Source organism: Perna viridis, chromosome 14 (genome assembly GCF_037379345.1).
Source record: "Perna viridis isolate PV_CMFRI_1.1 ecotype Kerala chromosome 14, ASM3737934v1, whole genome shotgun sequence".
Lineage (NCBI taxonomy): Eukaryota > Metazoa > Mollusca > Bivalvia > Mytilida > Mytilidae > Perna > Perna viridis.
In genome coordinates this window covers 10529435-10550107 of record NC_142458.1, presented here as the reverse complement: position 1 = coordinate 10550107, position 20673 = coordinate 10529435, and the positions used below count along the sequence as shown (strand labels likewise).

General features: G+C 32.9%; 1 protein-coding gene across 1 annotated transcript in view; it reads right to left on the bottom strand.

Moving 5' to 3' along the window:
- Positions 1 to 80: 80 nt before the first annotated feature.
- LOC148598179 (uncharacterized) overlaps positions 81 to 20673 on the bottom strand; it is a 23492-nt gene continuing 2899 nt past the window's right edge. The window contains exons 3-17 of the mRNA XM_088559921.1: positions 19479 to 19602; positions 18743 to 18966; positions 17740 to 17847; positions 15285 to 15428; positions 14428 to 14768; positions 13432 to 13537; positions 12002 to 12072; positions 11030 to 11197; positions 9491 to 9655; positions 8431 to 8673; positions 7146 to 7262; positions 5297 to 5440; positions 3912 to 4032; positions 2505 to 2579; positions 81 to 1880 (exon numbers count right to left, since the gene is read on the bottom strand). Of these exons, the coding sequence (XP_088416047.1) occupies positions 1758 to 1880; positions 2505 to 2579; positions 3912 to 4032; positions 5297 to 5440; positions 7146 to 7262; positions 8431 to 8673; positions 9491 to 9655; positions 11030 to 11197; positions 12002 to 12072; positions 13432 to 13537; positions 14428 to 14768; positions 15285 to 15428; positions 17740 to 17847; positions 18743 to 18966; positions 19479 to 19596 (2268 nt within the window). The 5' untranslated portion in view covers positions 19597 to 19602 and the 3' untranslated portion in view covers positions 81 to 1757. The remainder of the gene's footprint in view (positions 1881 to 2504; positions 2580 to 3911; positions 4033 to 5296; positions 5441 to 7145; positions 7263 to 8430; positions 8674 to 9490; positions 9656 to 11029; positions 11198 to 12001; positions 12073 to 13431; positions 13538 to 14427; positions 14769 to 15284; positions 15429 to 17739; positions 17848 to 18742; positions 18967 to 19478; positions 19603 to 20673) is intronic.

The window sequence follows — 20673 nt, the reverse complement described above, 5'->3', positions numbered from 1 at the left end:
ATACATCCAAAATGGGAGAAAATATACCAGTACAATGTTCCTCTATTCATTAGGGGTGTAGGCAAAGAAAAACAATGGACCATTTTCATTTTTTTTATTTATTTAAACTTAACATTGTCAAAATACACAGTAACAAATTATGATCAACACTGGCTGATTCAGATTCACATTCAGTATTTCACATACAAACATGCATATTTAAAATCTACATAAAACAAGAAAGACATTAGCATTATAAGCAATAATCTACAAAGATTTATGAGAGACTGTTGAAAGACATAAGTGTATTCTATATACAAACTATATTAGCAACACAAATTTATGATGAAGACAATTAATTAAGCCAGAAAAAGCCAATCACATAAAACCTGCATTCCAAATATTTAAAGTGCATAAACAATGGGCAAATAAAAATTGTTGAAGTATTAAAGAAATTCTTAAAAGTATCTTTTGACTGTCAATAAAAAATTTAAACAAATTTATCAAGTTTTAAGTAGCACTCCACATAAGAATCATGCAAAATGTGTGTCATGGTCGTAAAGCCTACATATTTTTATTTTTGATATTTTGTTTAAAATAACATAGTTAACAGAAAGTAACATGTGGTTTTTCATATAACTGTGTTCTTAGGAGATACAAATTATACAGAATGCACTGTAGATTTCAAAATTAAGGGAGATAACTCTGTAAATGACACTCAAATACAATAGATTTTATTGGATTTTCAATGTTTACTATCTCCTAAGAGCAGGCAGATATGAATGAATAATTACACATCTCACAATAAAGACCCATAAAACAACCTAATTACAAAAATATAAATATGTGGCCTTTTTGGGGAGTATCACATTTTTCAAATTTTGCATGATTCTTACAAAGACAGCTACTTAAATGCAAAAACAATAAAAATATCAACATCAAGATAATCCAACCTACTGAAAATCTTTTGCCTCACCAACATTTATTGCCTTCTTAAAAGTGGGAAGGGGGGGGCGTAAAAAATACAACACAAAACAATTGTAAACATCAAACACTGCATAAAAGATAACAACTGTAAAAATAACTTAATTGTATAAATATAACAACAGTATAAAGATAACTCTTGTAAAAATACATGTATTGCACAATGTGTAACTAAATCTTGAGTATTCACAATACATGTACCTTAAAACCAAACTAATACATGTAGGTATATAATATATAGCAGATGATTCATTCAACAGTAATTTCAACAAAAATGACAGGGAAGATTATAATGTAAATATCACTAATTTTTATACCTGACGATAATAATTTCTACTGAATTAACAAATGACAATGGATACTGCAATAACATGACATGAACAAATCTGTATCACACACCATATCAACCCTCAACCAAAACCAACCCCTCTGGCTGATAGTGGTCCAAGGTCAATAAGTTGGCATGTGAAACAGACTTTTGGTATGTTAACAAAATTATACTTTAAGTGTGTTCTGAGTAAAGGGGGCAACTTAAACCTAGGGTTAGGAATTAGGCCATGTGATAGAGTTTAAACAATTACTAATATGTATAATGCATATACAAAAAATACATATTTATCTAAATATAAGATAATGGTATAAACAAACTGAATTATTTCTGAATTTAAAGAAATGTCACAGATGAAGGTTTTCTAATATAATACCAGTTTAAAAATATGAATAGCACCATTTTTCATAATAATACTTTTTTATGGATTGTTTTGTATAGACACAAAAAGTAATGCTAGGGTACTTTATTTTTCCAGATCCCTGTTTTCAATTTCTTTCTTTTCATACACATTGTAAGGCACTTTTCTTAGGTCTATCCAGTCCAAGAAATTCTTCAGATCATGCAACATAACAGTCTCCAGTAAGTACTGAAAGAAAAATTTGAGGATAATTAATGTCTTTATGAGGTAATATATGCATCTGAAAAATCCATCATATTAACTTTTACAGACCACATACACAGTTTTAGATTGTCAATCAGCCATTGCACTTTTGAGACAAAAACTCTGTAGACTGTACATGAAATTGGCACTTTGCAAGACATGAAAATCTGGCCTACATAGATCAACAAAAAAATAAAACATCGTTTGTTCTGTGTATTTCTCTGTATCTCCTCTACCATTAGCAGTGTGAATTTTATATGGGTGGATGTTAAAATGTCAGTCAAAGCAGAATAACAGAAACTAACACAAGTTAAAGAGGTAGACCTAGGGTAAGGGACATAACTCTCACAAATCATTAGAACATTTGTGTAAAGCATTTTACATCAATTTCATCTAAGTATCAAAGTAACTTGGAATTATTTCATTCTATTTCAAAGGAATGCTTGACATGCTTTGATGAAATTGAATATGATGTAAACATATCAGTGATTTCAAGAGTTACTTCCCTTACCCCAGGTCTATCTCCTTAAACGTTGATTTGAATACTCTTTTGAAAGTGTAATCAGTCACTTGTGATACAACATCAAAGAAAAGACTCATCGGACTTACTTTGATAGCAGTCTGGAAGCCAACTGTACAAATCTCATTAGAAGGGAGGGACATCACAAGAAGACATAGTTTAGCCTGAAACAGAAAAACAACAATTAATTGTAGTATACAAAACATTTTTTTTTTATTCTTTGACAAGAATGCAGCATTTAATACTCATTCAAGAAATTTATAAATACAAACCAAAAGCAAAATCATTCATATCAAAATCATTGTTGACTCAAATTACTGCCTAAACAACAACGTGTGCATCAAGGAGCAGATCAAAATCTATTGTCTGACTGCCATAAATAATCACTTTACTACAAAGGTGATTTAAAGCCAAATTGCCCTACTCTGCCTTGATAAAGGGACTTGCTATCCATGGTGAAATGTTGCCCAATCTTCTTCATTTCCTTACTGTACCTTGATAAAGGAACATGTTATGCATGGTAGAATGTTGCCAACTCTTCATTGCCTTACCTTGCCTTGAAAAAGGGGCTTGCTATCCTTGGTAGAATGTTGCTCAATCTTCACTGCCTTACCTTGCCTTGATAAAGGAACTTGCTATCCATCGCAGAATGCTGCCTAATCTTCTTCATTTCCTTACTGTACCTTGATAAAGGAACATGTTATGCATGGTAGAATGTTGCCAACTCTTCATTGCCTTACCTTGCCTTGAAAAAGGGGCTTGCTATTCTTGGTAGAATGTTGCTCAATCTTCACTGCCTTACCTTGCCTTGATAAAGGAACTTGCTATCCATCGCAGAATGCTGCCTAATCTTCTTCATTTCCTTACTGTACCTTGATAAAGGAACATGTTATGCATGGTAGAATGTTGCCAACTCTTCATTGCCTTACCTTGCCTTGAAAAAGGGGCTTGCTATTCTTGGTAGAATGTTGCTCAATCTTCACTGCCTTACCTTGCCTTGATAAAGGAACTTGCTATCCATCGCAGAATGCTGCCTAATCTTCTTCATTTCCTTACTGTACCTTGATAAAGGAACATGTTATGCATGGTAGAATGTTGCCAACTCTTCATTGCCTTACCTTGCCTTGAAAAAGGGGCTTGCTATCCTTGGTAGAATGTTGCTCAATCTTCACTGCCTTACCTTGCCTTGATAAAGGAACTTGCTATCCATCGCAGAATGCTGCCTAATCTTCTTCATTTCCTTACTGTACCTTGATAAAGGAACATGTTATGCATGGTAGAATGTTGCCAACTCTTCATTGCCTTACCTTGCCTTGAAAAAGGGACTTGATATGCATTGTAGAATGTTGCCCAATCTTCTTCATTGCCTTACCTTGTCTTGATAAAGGGATTTGCTGTCCATGGTAGAATCTTTCCAACTCTTCATTTCCTTACCTTGCCTTGAAAAAGGGGCTTGCTATCCTTGGTGGAATGTTGCTCAATCTTCATTGCCTTACCTTGCCTTGATAAAGGGACTTGCTATCCATGGTAGAATGCTGCCCAATGTTCTTCAGCAGTTCAGTGATATCTCTACCATGTCCACATATCCTGTGGGCCTTTTCTTTTAATTCCTCGTACCTATGGATAATACAAATTTATGGATCATTCACTAACAAATATATCTTCAAGTCTTTTCATTCTTGACTGAAAGCTTGTTTTTATTGACTTTTGAACCTTCATGGTTTATTACCTGCAGATATACATGCAATACTAAACATGTACATGTACAAGATTTACCAACTTGATAAAACAACCAAATGGAAGTCTTGCTCTTTAAATTGAGGTATTTCTTGGTCACTTCTTTTAAGAAAACATTTTTTTGCTAGTTTATGAGGAAAACCTTACTGATTTAAGTATTTAACAAAACAGTATTTAAAAATGATTACTTTGGTTACTTAATACATACCTAAGGGGTTCATAAAAAGTGGGAAAACATCAAAGCAAGATTTTTTTTCAAGGATTTAACAATGGCATCATGTGATCAAATATTTGTGAAAGTTATTCAGTGATTTCAGTGGAGTTGCAGACTAGGAATTGGGATAGATGAAGAAACAAATGAACCTACAGAATGATCATTATATACCACCTACTTTGTGGTGATATAACCAGTGATTTATGTTTTAAATTGGAGATTTGGAAAATTATAAAAGTGTTTCCAATTGTATTAAAGATTAGGTCAAAAATGAACATGTTAATTAGTAAAAGATTAAGAATTACTTATGGTGTAAACAGACACTTTGTTTTAACAAGAATGCCAAAAATATATATGAGAATATTATGTAATAATACTTTAGGATAATACAGGGTTAAAAAGTACTTACTTAAAAGTGGGTTGAAAGAACAGTCTTAGTTAGGACAGATATGCTTTAGATCACTTTTGGACAGTTCATAATTTAGTTTTTATGTTTGGACACAATGAAGTTATATATATTGAACACATATTGTTGGATGCAAATTTACTATATAAACTGAATCTTTTTGAATAACTACATGCAAGATTTAGGGAATCAAATAAATAATATACTGAGAACTTTGCCTGTATGTGCCAAGCTGATAATGAAGAAAAATAGTGATCTTCCCTACCACTGAGTTAGATTTCCCACACAACTCATTCTGATAGCCAGACATGAGGTACCACACCAGTTGTCTCGGTTATATCAAATATTCTGATACCTACCACAGAGAATGGGTCCTTATGGGATCACTGAGATAGTATTGTGAATCCCAAGTTCAGGTGTTCTTATGGGGTCAATAAGATAAAATATTGTGAAACCTTCCATACAGAAGGTTTAACTTTAGGGGTCCTTATGGGGTCATCAAGATAAAATATTGTAAAACCTACCATAGAGATGGTTTAACTTCACTGATGTGTACATTTTCATGAATATTACTCCTGGCAGCTTGAAGTCTTGTGACATGTTGATCAAACACAGGACTCATGCCCTCAAATAAACCAAATTTATATCTGAACAGGCGTAATCTCTCACTATAAATGTAAAATATAAAACACATGTATTTATCATTCTTGAAGTTGCAGCCCATTTAAGAATTATTTGAAGAAGAAACTAGGGGTTCAAAGCAGGGATTCAAATTTACTTTCAAGAGTGGAAAGTCCTGGCTTTTTTCAATGGTCCACTTGAGTAAAACGATATGGCCTCAATAAAGATGAAAAGGGTTAAAGGTTTTGGACCTAGGTAAATGAAATTTCAATGGTTCAAGGTCAGAAACAATCTTGGCTATTTCCGCTTCACTAAAAATAACCTTGGATGCAGATAAGAGAATTTCTTATTGAAAAATTTAGTCATATGCAAATCAAAGTAGTTTTAACAACCAGGTGGTTCTAAAAAATTAATTTAGATATCACTAGAGACAAAGAACAATATCTCTTCCAAGAATTTTGGTGCAAAATGGAGCTAGCCTGAATCACTCACCTGGTCAAAAAATAGTCTTCATAGCTTTCTAAAGCTGGACTCTAGACCTTACCATACCATTGTCACAAGAATCATTTAATTAATAGAGAGTATCTTAGTTATCCGCCTGGTTTGCCCTTTTTTTCTCTTCAAGGGCAATAACTCCAACACTGACCAACATATCTTTATGAAAATTTCAGCATACATTGGTCTCACCATCCTGATCAATTCCCCTCCTGAATCACTCACCTGATTAAAGTTTGTCTTTCAAGGGCAATAAATTTGACAAGGAGTTGTCCAACAATTTTGATTCAAGAAGAATTTGGTTGGACTATCATTAGGATCATTTCAGTGATAGAAAGTTTCTTTCTTTTAGTTTCAAAGATATTGGCTGAAAACTGTAAAAAAAAAATCATTTTTCATCTTTCAAGGGCAATAACTCTTACAGGAGTCACCTGACAACTTTGATCTCTGACAACTATTGATGGCCTTATAATAAGGGTCATTTCAGCTATAGAAATAATTTTGCTAAAACTAACGGTTTTGGAGATACTTGTTCAAAACAATTGTCTGACCCCTTTGTTCTATTTTTAGTAACAGCAGCCATGTTTTTCGACGGATCAAAAATCCTCATTAAAGTTTTATGCACAATACCCCAAAGAACATTCATACCGAGTTTGGTTCCAAGTGGTCAGGTGGTGTCAGAGGAGATTTTTGAAAGAAATAACATTCAATATAGCAAAAAAACATCAAAAAAGGACAACAAGTCCGACTTGGCTTAACATATCAAAATGAAAATTTGACCACAGATAGATCTCATCATCCTGAACACTTTTACCCCAATCAGAATTTGGCTACATCTAACGATTTTGGAGATATATGCCAAAAACTACTGTCTGACCCCTATGTCCTATTTTTAGTAATGGCGGCCATGTTTTTCGACGGATCAAAAATGCCCATACCAGTTCTATGCACAATACCCTAAGGAACATTCATACCAAGTTTGGTTCCAATTAGTCAAGTGGTGTCAGAGGAGAAGAGTTTTGAAAAATTGTTAATAACGACAACAGACGCCAAGTGATGGCAATAGCTCATATGGCCTTTGGCCAGGTGAGCTAAAAATGCAAAACATGTACACAAGGAAAAAGGTTAGAGTCTAAACAAAAGAAAACCTGAAGCATAGCATCCCATTTCCATGAAAACAATGTGACCTTGCCCATGTCCTTAAAATCAAAATTAACTACTTGCAATTCGATTGCATAATATTCTACATATATTTACCTCTCAAGTTTGTGAACCTCTGCATCCATTTCCAATTTTTGTTTGTTTTTCAGTTTGAAGAACTTTTTTTGCATAGATTCCACTAAATCTTCTGGGTCAACCTGCTCCTCTTTTGTCCTAAAATCATGTGTAGTATAAGGTAATCACTACTGTTCTTATAACCATACAATATAAGCATCTCATCAACTCAAGACTTATACACAGAAAAAATTGCAACATGTTTTGGATGTGTTTTCATATGCTTAGGACTACCATGAAAAACATACATTTTCAATTAAAATATACTTTCTCATTTAAATATGAACAGGTAAACAAATGCCTCCCAGATGATTCCAGTCATTAAGGTCATGTATTCAATTGAATTGGGGCAAAATATGCAGTTCAAGAGTTTTAATGGGCAAAAATAGATATAACTCCATGCCTGTCCTAAACATATGTTTCCATATGTTTTGAAACTATGTTGCAATTTTTCCTGTGTAAGTAGTACTCAAATCAAAATAGTTGCAAAAGCAAATGATGTTGGAGTGCTTTGATAGAAGGACAAAAACTGCAACTTCAGCCCAAATTAAGGAGGTAGACCTAGGATAAGGGATATAACTCTTGAAATCAGTGAAATGTTTGTATCATATTCAATTTTATCAAAGCATTTCAAGCTTTCATTTGAAACAGAATGAAAAAAATCCTAGTTACTTTGTTATGAGATTGATATAAAATGCTGAATACAAACGTTCTAATGATTTGTAAGAGTTGTGTCCCTTAGATCTACCTCCTTAAGCGAGATCATCTTTAGCTGAGAGTATATCAAACCTTAGTTTTAAACTTCAACATTTCATGAATTATTTATATATTATTATTTAGAATAATTTTCAAAATAATGAAAACTGGACACAAAACATCTACTCACTTGAAAATTTAAAAAGCCACACTATGACCTTTACCTTTGACCTATAATCTTGAAAACCAATGTGGTAAGCATTTTTTTTTTATGAATGTAAACAATTGCTGTAAATTAAAGAAATATTTCAGTGCAATTATTTTGCAATTCAAGTCAAATGTGAATTTTTAATAATGGAATCGTCGATCCATTGTAATTGCCAAATACATAAAAACATCATCAAAATATCTGAATTTACTGTAATAGAAAGATGATGATTCTACATTGTTCACACACAGATGTCAAGATAAAATAAAGTGACAGAAAAGAAAGTGGAATCCCCATCCTATTTTTATTACAAAAGTTGATAATAATTTTCAAAAAAAAAGGACAGCCTGTTACCATGGTTACCTTTTAGCAACTGGTACCTCATACACCTCAGCTTTTTCTGCAGCAACTCTTTGCCAAATTGGAGTTTTCTTCTGGGCTTTTTTCTGTTCAGTTTGTAGCTGCCTGGCTATATTTTCTAACTTACTGCTCCCATCTTGGTTCTCTGCTACTGGTGTTGTCTTTCCTGTGGATTTGGCCCCAGGGCTTGGGGTTGTGGCAGAGGAGGGGGCAATACTAGGTACTTGTGGAGAAATACTCAGGCGTCTGAAATTGAAAGAAAAAAAAATTCAGTGACACTCTAAAAGTTTCAATAGGCATAGATGACATTTCAAATTCTCTATACAGACTCTATTTAGTCAAATTCTTTCTTTCATTTCTTGATTCTTCCAACAACCTGTTAGTACAAGTCTTTGAAAAAAGCATGCAAAATAAAGAAAATCGGATCACACACTTCAAAAATGCACAAGTCTGTCAATATAACTCCATGCAAAGAAGTCTTTTCTACTTTAAATGACCACTTTTTGATACTGTTATCCCTGGGTTCCTCATAATTTTTACTGAAACAGCGCTGAACTATTTGCCCTTGAAATGTTCATTTGCAGTACTTATCATTGATAAATTTATCTTCTTTTATTAACGTACAGAAATATCTGTAGTAATCATGAAGTAATCAAGATTACTTTGACAAAAGTAATCATATGTAATCAATTACATTTGAAATTATGATTTATCATGATGTAATCTATTTCATTTTTACTCTATGTATTTCTGATTCAATCAATTACAATCGAAAGTAATCAGCCCAAACCCTGCATATCAATGAAGATATTTTATTCTGGAAAGCACGCCTTCTTTGTGCTGAACACTTAGGAGTATTTTTTTCAGTATATTTCCATCTTTACATTGATCTTTTTTTGACAATATTTTAACAATATAAAGTTTCTTGAATATCCTTGCAAAAGTTCAAGGATTTCGAAAAATATAGACTTTATACACTTTGCTGGTGGCAAAAAAAGCAAAACAAGTTAGTACACTGCATAACATTATGTTACCATTATTACAAAGAGGACATACGACCTACTTTTGCCACTGTACAGCTTTGACAAGAATCTGTACACCAGTAGCAAATGACTTCCTTTTCGAACGTTGAGGCTTGTGGGCTGTAGGATCAACAGCAAGGAAATCTTCCCAGGTTTCTAAATTTGGAACATCATCTGCTCCTTTGGATTTCAGCATCCTAAGTTTACTGTGTAAAAGATGTTCCTTAATTAAAATATTTACACTACTAAAAATAATTAAAATTTTTTTAACCTTAAGGTACAATTATAAATTATATTATTAAACATCATGTCAATTTTGCTCTTTTTCAAATTTGGTACAATGCGAGGGTAATATTCTGCTAAATCACATGTCTCAGTCAGCAATAGTTTTTTTTCTATTACTTTTTTGTGAAAATGGAACATGTAGTATAACATATACATGTAGTTAAGAAGGTAATAGTTTGTTACCCCTTGAAAATACACTGTCATCCTCAGCTGCGCCTCAGGGTGACAATGATTTTCTTGAGGTAACAAACTGCTCTATCACCCTCTTAGCTAAATGCTTTTCAAAATAGAAAATCTATAAGCAAGCTCACAAACAGAAAACCACCTGCTTCAAATGGAGTTAGAAAATGCATAGGTCAATTATCTCCCTTTTGGAGTCCTCTGATAGTAACTATAATACCAATTTTCCTGGATTAGGAAAGAAACACAAGTTTGTCCACTCTTGAATTCATGGTTCTGAGGTTTTAGATATACACATCAATGGAAATCTTCTTTTCACTGGGAGCAAAAGGAGTGAAAGATATTTTTTGGTCTATACTAGTTACTTTATTTGAAAGGATAACGGTTGCAGTAAATACATCTCGGCCGATTTTGGCAATATCATGAATGTTTTTGACCTAATAGCAGTCAAAATTAACACATTATTAGTGAAATCTTTAATTTTGTTGCATTTTCGCACATATTTTTCAATGGCTTTTGCCTAAAATGGAAGTGGCCGCATCCGTGTTTATCCAAAATATTGATATATATGCTATATCTCACAATGATACACAATATATATAAAGATCAAGAATGAACACATGTGAGGCCACATTTGTTTTTTACAAAATTGTCAAAAATACGCTGAAATATTGAGATTTTATGGATTTTTCATCATTTAGGCAATTTTGTTGGTGCTATAATAATGAAATGCGTTTATGTTTTGGCCTAAATCTTATCAAACTAGCTGGTGTAAACACTTATGTGTACAAAGATGACAAAAATCTTTATTTTGAACAATTTCAAATTCAGAGGCCAAAATTGGCCATAACTGAACCTTCTCCTTTCTTAGTTTAGCTCATCCACAAAAACCATGAAAATTGGTACCCCACAAACAATAGTACTATCACAATGTTATTATTATTCAAATATCAATATAAATTTATAAAACAATGTGAATCGGGATGATTTAAAGTTTAAAATGAGTTATAAATATTGCACTTTAATCCAACTACTTTTTCCAAAATAATAAAAACATTGTGAAAATTTCTGCTAAAATTTAATAATTGTTTACTCTGCAAGTCATTATGTCTTACTCAAATTTTGATTTTGTCCCCAATTTAGTGGGAAGCGTTGCTACTTGTTCAAACATATTGGAAGGCTTTTTCTTGTTGAACATAGAGGCAATACTGGCTTGCTTGTCATCTGTTGAAGATGGTACCGTTAGGACCGAGAGATTCTTCGTAGGTCTAAATCGTCCAGGGCTACAATAGAAAATATAAAAAATTAGTATAAGAAATTTATTGGCATAAAAAATCACTAGTAATCACCTGCCCTAAAACACATGGTAAGCTCCTAACTAATGACCAAAATAATCAGGAAAATGTGAAAAACAAAAAGGAGATTCCTTGCAAAAAGATATCATTTTCAATAGCCAAGGAGGAAAGCACCATTTTATCCCTTGGTTATTGAAGATTGTTAAAAAAAATCATCATAATCCTTCAATGCACTTTTGAGTTATCATATTTATGATTTATGGGCTGGCAATATGGATGTAACTGGCTTGTTCTACCAAGTATGGTTTTATAAAAAAAAAAAAAAAACTCTCAAACTGAGATAGTCCTTTAATTTTATACAGTGCTTAACAAACACAATAAATGGCTTAAGAATGACAAGAAAGATAATTCTGGATTATCTCCCCTTGATCTCTTTTTTTTTTATGTAGTCAGCCATGTCCTGCTTTATGTCATATACTGTACATTCAGAATTATTGTGATGCTTTCAATTTTCAAAGAGTTTGTCTGACATAAATTTGCAAAATGTTGCATTATGCAATGCGTGAAATTTTTCTCAAAACTGCAAAAATCAAAATAGAATTTTCTGCTAAAATTACAAAACGGCTATCATAAATGCACACAATAATTTATAAATTAAATCAATATCTTATGTTTTATGAAAACATGTTACAGACAAACAGGGAGCAGTACTAAATAAAATGTTCTTCTTCAAAGATGGCATATACAAATTAATATATAAATTTAAAAATTTGATAATGGTAATGTACTTACTATCTATTATCACCAGGACCAGGGGCAGTATCTTTCCGTAACTGTTTCAGATATTCAGCTGATAATGGTGTCTGTAAAGAAAAATTTGAAAAACCATGCAAGCTTGCAATAAACTTGATGTAATATATGTACATATAACTATCCAATTTTCAATACTACCCAAGATAACCTGTTCACAAAAAGAAACATGAAATTGCACACATTGTCTACTGTAAATGTATTATTTTCACGGTGTACTAATTTTCGCTATTTTTGCAGTGGACTGAAAAGTGCAAAATATAGTACTTATGAAAATTAATATGATCACAGTACCCCTACAAATTAGAAATTAATCTGTCCAATGGGAGCAAGTTTTTTGCACTGAAAATTTTCTCTACCATTCAATAGAGTGGAAGAGCAATTAAGGGAACAAAGATTCTAGCGAAAATTAAAAGAATGTAATCATGAGACAAAAACCAAACACTGAAAACAGACACAAACAACAAAGAACATAAAATAACTCAAATAATAGGCGCAAAGCAACGAAAGTAAATGAATAACTCTGACTCCACTAAAAACTGGGAGCATGGACCAGGTGCATCAGTAGGGTCAGGGTACTCTGCTTTTCTAGAAACACCTGCCGAGCTGCTAATAAAAAGTCCAGTGTAAAGGAGAGAGGAAAGGAAAACTATGACATGTAGAGCAAATCAGTTCTCATGAAGCAGATGGATACACCATAATGATCAAAAAGTTCATGATGATGACCAAAAAACTACTGTAGTGATTATTTATCTTGTAGCAACAACCATGTTCTAGAAGCCTAATTGTTAGAAGTCTAGAAACTCGCAAGTACTGAAGGGATGTTGCTTCAGATTTAAAGAAAGTTGACAATACCGAATGAAAAGTCAGTGCCTTTCTCATATAGTTTGGTCAATAGTTTTCCTTTACCATCGATCTCTCTGTGTACGTCAAGATATGAGACTGACTTCAGAGTATCAATAGTATCTTATATTTCAAGTTCTTTGGTGTAGATGTGATATATAAAATACCTGAAACTAGGACTGTTTAGCGATAATATGTCATCAATATAGCGGAAACTGAGATCAAAGGTTCTGGCTAAACAATGTTCCTTCCTTTGGATTAGATCAGCTATAAAGAAAATGGGAAAGTCCAGACTCATACAGGAAGTTAAAATCTCACATCAAGAAAATTTCTTACAATGTGCTTGTGGTCCTGGACAAATAAACACTATAGAAAGGACAACCATATAAATACAACTGTTAGCATGGATTGAAGTTATGAATCAGGGCATCATTTCAGAAAGCACTCACAAGACTTCCGTTCATATAAATCCTTAACAAACCAATGGGAAGTCTTATGTAAGCTTTGGATTGATTGATTGTTGGGGTTTAACGCCACAGCAGCAATATTTCATCTTGTCTTCTACCTACCTTAGATTTAATATCTCTAGTTTTCATATTGTACAAGGAATTAATTACAATATTCAAAGCTCTTAAATATTCCATGTGAATTCTCTTTGCTCTCTTCTTCCTTTCCCTTAAAAATGTATAAAAACAGTAATTGTACTATTTGTTCTGATTCCATATGGATCAAATTTGAAATTTAAGTAACTCAAAAAAAAAAAAAAATATGGCTGCAATTTATGACCATCATGAATATGAAATTCAGGACTTTTTTTGGACGGGGAAGGGTTTAAGAACATCTTATATATCACACACACTTGGGTGTTAAGAGTAACTATTTTAAGCATGACATATAGACAGGAAGAAATTCAGTAGCTACTGGTCCTTTTTTTTACTTCTTGTAAAGCAAATAAAAGCTTACATACTTTCCAAATTAGTTTTAAGGCCTATTTTGAAGCTGGCCATCAGTAAATAACTGATTAGTCCTGTTCAGTCTATATACATGTATAAGTCAATGCATTCACTAGACAGAAATGGAGGGATCTCGCATTCAGGCTTCAAAGGTCTCTGCTGTGCCCCTCTTCATAATTTCAAAATGCCCTGATAAATTATTTATTAACAGTGTCACCAAAACCATGTCACAGGGATTAAATAAAGAAATACAAGCTAGTAGCCCAGATCATATTTTTGTTTAATATTTTCTATATCTTCAACTAAATTTTCCAAAAAGTTTGGTAGCCCAGCTCCAAATCTAGTAGCCATGGGCTACTGGGCACGGCTAATTTTTATCCCTGGATGACCATATGAAATAAATATTGAAAACTACTTCCCCTTTCCTTCAAGTACAATACATATATAGTGAATGAAAACAACTAAACAAATGTGAAGGTCTGCTTCCTCTTTCGTCCCTCTGTTTCCACATCCTAGACAGTTATTCAATGGATGAAAGATTACCGAGCAGATTAATTATTTAACAAATGTTCCCATGCAGGACATGTATATAAACCTATTTTTGACACTTACAACACAGTGGTATGTATATCAATTACAGCTAGAAGTGATGTGGCTGATCGCAAGTAAATGGATTTTTTACGCTTATCAGGAATATCTAGTCTATTTACATCATCAGATACACTCTTTAATGACATCTCTGATGGTACTGGTGATATTTCAGGGGACATAACTTTTATCTCATCATTAATTGTCACTCTCCCAGATGGAGGTAATTTTCTACCAATGTCTTTCTGTGGTGATGGTGTTGCTTGACTTTCTGGTGTGTCACCCTGTAGATAAGGACTTTCCATGGTTACCAGTACCATTTCATCTTTAGCTTTTACTTGCTTTCCTCTGATAGACTTTAACTCCTGAAAAAAAAGGTGTGGATGGTCGTGAAGTTTACAAAAGGGTACTATAATCTAGGGCCCAAAATTTCTCCTGAGGAAACAAACACATTTGTTGATTATCAAATGAACTACAATGTATATTGCTTTCATGGTGTATTTCAATGTTTAAAATAATAAAAAGATAACATCAAAGATAAATTCCATACAGACCTCCTTCTGAATATACCTGCATGTATGGTAAGGAAGGTGGCCTTGACATTAACGTAATGCCTTGCTCCCAGTACTTTCAAAATGAATTGATATTTGGCTTCCTATGAATGACATTTTGACATCCTAGTAAGATGAAATTCAATACAGGTACTAGTATGAAAGAAACAGGAAAGTGTACAATTTACATTTGTTTTCTTAAGGCTGATAAATATGAAAAATTTAAATCCTGGGAAATTAAACCTGCGCAAAAGTAGATTGATCGCAGAACCTGCGAAAAAAAAAGATGGCATACAAATTTTCCAGTTTACTGTATTATAATCACTACACCTGCAAAGTAAGGATGTTTTCTTCAAATGATTGCCCACATTTGACCCAAAGTTTGGTACTCTCTAGATCCATTATTTGTTCTCTGATCACTGTTCTTCCTCCATCACAATCCTTTGCTTCCCATTCATCTTCTTCAAGACATCCCTGTATTGTTATGCAAATACTTTATTGGCACAGACTCATAAAGGAAATATGGTTATGACCCAGTTACAACAAATATGGCATATAAATAACATAATACATGTACATGTATAACATGTTACAAATATTATAGATGTTAAAATACTGATGAACATGTACTGCATAAAATCAAATCAATTTATTTCTTATTTTGAAACATTCTAATACATGTATACATGTATATAAAGAAGTCAGTTTTAGGCAATGTACTGACTTATTATTTAACATAATTTGACTTTATAGCTCATTTGATCAGAAAGAAAGAATATCGTTTGGCCAGATCCTTCAATCTCAGTTTCCGCTATATAGATGACGTATTATCTTTAAACAATCCTAATTTCGAGGATTTGATACATCACATCTACCCAAAAGAACTTGAGATAAAGAATACTACAGATACTGTGAAGTCAGCCTCATATCTTGACCTACACTTAGAAATCGATGGTAAAGGAAAACTATTGACCAAACTTTACGACAAACGTGATGACTTTTCATTCAGAATTGTCAACTTTCCTTTCATCTGTGGCAACATCCCTTCGGCTCCTGCGTATGGAGTGTTCATATCACATCTCGTACGCTATGCCAGAGCTTGCCAAAACTACGCAGACTTTTTGTATCACGCTAGAAGTCTAACAAATAGACTTCTGGAACAGGGTTATGTTGCTACAAGATTGACGTCATCACTACAGAAGTTTTATGGTCGTCATCATGAACTCGTGGATCGTTATGATGTATCCATCAGCACCATGAAAACTGATTTATTCAACGGGTCATAGTTTGCCTTTCGTCGTTTGTCTACCCCGGACTTGACTTTTTATGAGCAACTCGGCGGGTGTTTCTAGAAAAACAGAGGACGCTTACCCTACCGGTGCACCTGGTCCATGCTCCCAGTTTTTAGTGGAGTCCGAGTTGCTCATTTACTTTTGTTACTTTGTATGTATGATTTTAGTTACTTTATGTTCTTTGTTGTGTGTGTCTGTTTTCCATGTCTGGTCTTTGTCCCTGGATTACATTCTTTTGATTACCGCTATAACCGTGGTTCCCTTGATTACTCTTTTAAAGTAGGAATTGTTGTTTTTCTCTATTTTATAGTAGTTAACTTTTTTATTGATATTGTTTAGTGTATAAAAAATGTTTTCCACTTGGCACTTTCTATCTACTTTATCTATATCAAGAAGTGTGCCATTTTCGATCATTACCGGTAAATTATGAGCACTTTTATATTAGACTTACGTGCAACCACTACATCAAGAAATAGAACATTAAACAAAAATACAATAAAAAGCTTTGTAGAGCACAGCATGATACAACCTCAGCCATGGGTCTATAACATAAATATATGACTTACATGTATGGATCTATAAGAGATAACAACACGACTTACTTGTATGGATCTATAACAGATAAAAACATGACTTACATGTATGGGTCTATAAGATGTAAAAACATGACTTACATGTATGGGTCTATAAGATCTAAAAACATAACTTTCATGTATGGGTCTATAAGATCTAAAAACATGACTTACATGTATGGGTCTAAAAGATATAAAAACATGACTTACATGAATGGGTCAATATATATAATAAAGAGCTGCACTTTGAGCGCATAATACGCCTGTTGCCCTTTTAACTTGTCCTTATGCTTTTAATGAAGTTATATGATCAACTAGAAATACTGTGAGCCCTGTCAAATACCCCCCAGCCTCCCCAAAAAAAGTAAACAAAATATGCACAAAAAATTTGGCACTATCATTACAAATGGCCCGTTTTTCAAAGATTTTTCAACATATAAATTTCCTTGGCCGTTTCTGCCTTTTTTGACATTTATACAAATTGGAAGGAAGCTTACTTAAATATATATGAACAATTCACTAAAGTTTCATAAAAGTTAGTGAAAGTGTCTTGAGTTATTGTCCGAATACTTGAAAATCACCCTTTTTTAAGTATAAAATTCATTACACGGAAACGAAAAATCTAAAATTTATAAAAATTGAAAGGGAGCTTATGTCAGTAGGTATGAACAATTCACCAAACTGTTTTTGAGTCATTGTCCAAAGTGTTGACGATGGACAACGGAATACCATAATATGCCCCGTCTTAGACAGTTGTATATAAACATGACTTACAGATTCACATGACTTAAATACCTGGATGTGGTTTTACTCAGCTGACAGAAAAAAAAGACAGAAATCAGCAACATCAAGTGTTGAATACACTCTAAGAAACGAGAGCCATAATTCCAACAAAACACTGACTACACATATAAAACTCACAGCAGCCTGGCTCTTGATTGGTGGTAGTGGAGGAAGGTAACTCTGTCTCCTCTTCTTCTGTTTGAACAACTTTACAGGTGTTCCTGCTTTACTTCTAGCATCCCATACCTAGAACACAAGTTTAAATGTTACATATAGCTAAGGATACCCAATATTGGAAATTCACGGTTAATTATCCTCCGTACCTTCCACAAAGGATGTGGATACTTGTATCTCAACTGCCTACATACAACAACACCTTACATGTGTATTGAATAATTATGATCCCAGGAGTTCAAACTAGTGACGGTTCAAGGTCCATGAAATACACATATTCAATATTAATTTAATGACCTGACCTCAGAAAGGTCAAAAATTAAATATTAATAACTGAAAAGCTTCTATAGCATTCTGGTCTAATCAATCACTGTCACTACCGTTTATATCAAGGACACTTATACTAGTGATTCCAATAATTCAATCTGACAATTTGTGATGAAATCAGTTGTAGCACAGGGGGTAATTGGTTATACATTTTTGGACCTATATATGTTGGAGTTTCAGCACTATTAAATGACTCTTTATGGATGGATATAAATTGGCCTTCCTCAAGTGGGCAATTGGCTTTAACTTGAAAAAGTCCAGGAACCCTGCACCCCGGAAGCAGGAGGTCAAATGCAGATTATGATAAAAAAAAAATTATATATGATTCATGTATAGTTTGGAATTAGTGTTCATAATTATCTTTGATTGCAAGTGGTTATTTTATGAAGGATGAAAACTCCCGGACTAGACTTTTTGGTATTAAATGGACTGATTTTATTTTTGTGAACCCAAAATTTACTCAATATGTTAAATTTGAAATGATAATTATAAATTTAAGGGTTAAAAATTTTATGCGTTTTCATTTTCGGCCTCTGCCAACTACTGCAAATATACGTGTAGCAAAAAATTAAATTACAGCGAAAAAAAAAAAAACCAAACTTTATATGATACATGTATTTGAACCATAAAATACTCATACCTTTGGACTTAGATTTTTGGACAATGTTGACATAACAAGATCATAAGGATCAAGATAAAATTCGCCACCTAGGTTTTTATAGGATTCATTTGGTATACTGTAATAACCACACTCAAAGTGGTGTGCCCGTCTTTTGTAGTTTTCTTCCCATGTATTTTCTGGCCTCTCATGAAGCAAAGTTCTACTAGTCTTTTGACACACTTTTTGATATTTGTAAGGTGGTGCTGAAATATTAAGAATGTAAAGTGAACATAAAAAAGGTACATGCATTATGGTAGACCATACATGTACCTATTATGTGGAGCAGTTTTTTTTCTGTCACTTTGCAGAACAATATACAAATTTGCATTTTCAATGAGCAAATGGAGTTTAACATGCATGTTTATGTATGGTGTAAAAAAACATTTTTCTCAAATTATTTGAAAAGCTTTTATGATATAAAATTGGATACATGATAAAATAATTATCATTTATTTTTATAAGCCACTTTATTTTTCCTGAGGGAAATAATTTGACAAGATATTCTTCTATAGAAATACCATGGAATTTTAATAACAAAAAAAAAAGGGATGATGACCCCAAATGAAGTATTTTCTTTTCGGAGAGTACTGCATGAAACAATTACATGTAAAACAATCCTTAATACAGGTATCACTACACCCACATGTAGGACACTGTTCCTCCAAGAAGGGGGCAGTTAAACCCTATAAATTTGAGGCAGTTTTTATATGCAAACCTGTTGCAGGGTCATAATAAAGTCGAACCAACTTGGTAATTTCAGTAGCGACAGTGGAACTTGTATTCTGACTAAAGCGTGCACTTGCTAGATGCATGTGTCTTGGAGATGCAGTCATTCTAATCTGAAACAGGAAAACATGATATACGTTTTTTATAAACAATAATCCAAATTCACTAATTTTATTATGAAGTTGTACATAATTATTAAATTAATTATTACCTCCTTTTAATTATACATCTTTATGTTCAATTTTTTTTAATAAAAAATGTATACCAAATCTGATATCTACATGTAAAATGTACACACTACAAAAGCAACATAGGGACTATTTATTCTAACCCAAATGGGCCATTTTCACAAAGTTAACTTAATTAACTGCCAGACCACAAGCATGTATACCATGTTACAATTATCTGCAAGAAAAAGGAAGAAAAAAAAAGCAAAATAAACCACGACTTTCTGGTTAGTACAGTCAACAACAGCATCTATTTGTTTTGAGCGTACTATTTTGGCATCTATAGTGTATATTAGAGTAGGCAAGTACCGAACAAGGAATGTCGAGGTTTTTAATGCACCTATCTAACACACAGCTATATTCTTTGGAAAGATCTTTCATTGTACTTTCAGAATTGCTTGGTTGCAAAAATGGGAAGTGTTCACGATTTCTTTAAACTGCAAAAAAACACGAAAATGAGTATTTCAAAATCATATAACATTTAAGTAAAAACATCGTTTAAAAACAAACCATATATTAAAATTATATCAAAATTGCTTTTTAATCAATTTAAATCTTAGCTCTATTCATTTTTAAATTTACCTTCTAGAAAATCTTAAGAATTTAGAAAAAAAAACGCATTATCTTGTAAAAAACAAAATTTTGGGGGTTTCCATATTAAACAACCAGCATTTGTTTTCTTGCTTTATAAACATAAAAAAACTTATGTTGTCTTCACAAGAACATATTTATCTATTTTTGTAAACCTAAGATCGTGGTTGATTCGCCCCTTTATTGCTTGAAATTCTGTTTTTAAAACGCGAAAAAAAAAACCGAAAAGGTTTTAAAGCATTAGCTTATAATCAAAGACACTTGTTTATTATATCCAACGAGAAGTTGCGAATATTTGATGTTTAGGACCATTCAAGTATGTCCATACATCCGTACCTGTGTCCGTGCGTCTGTCCGTGTGTCTGT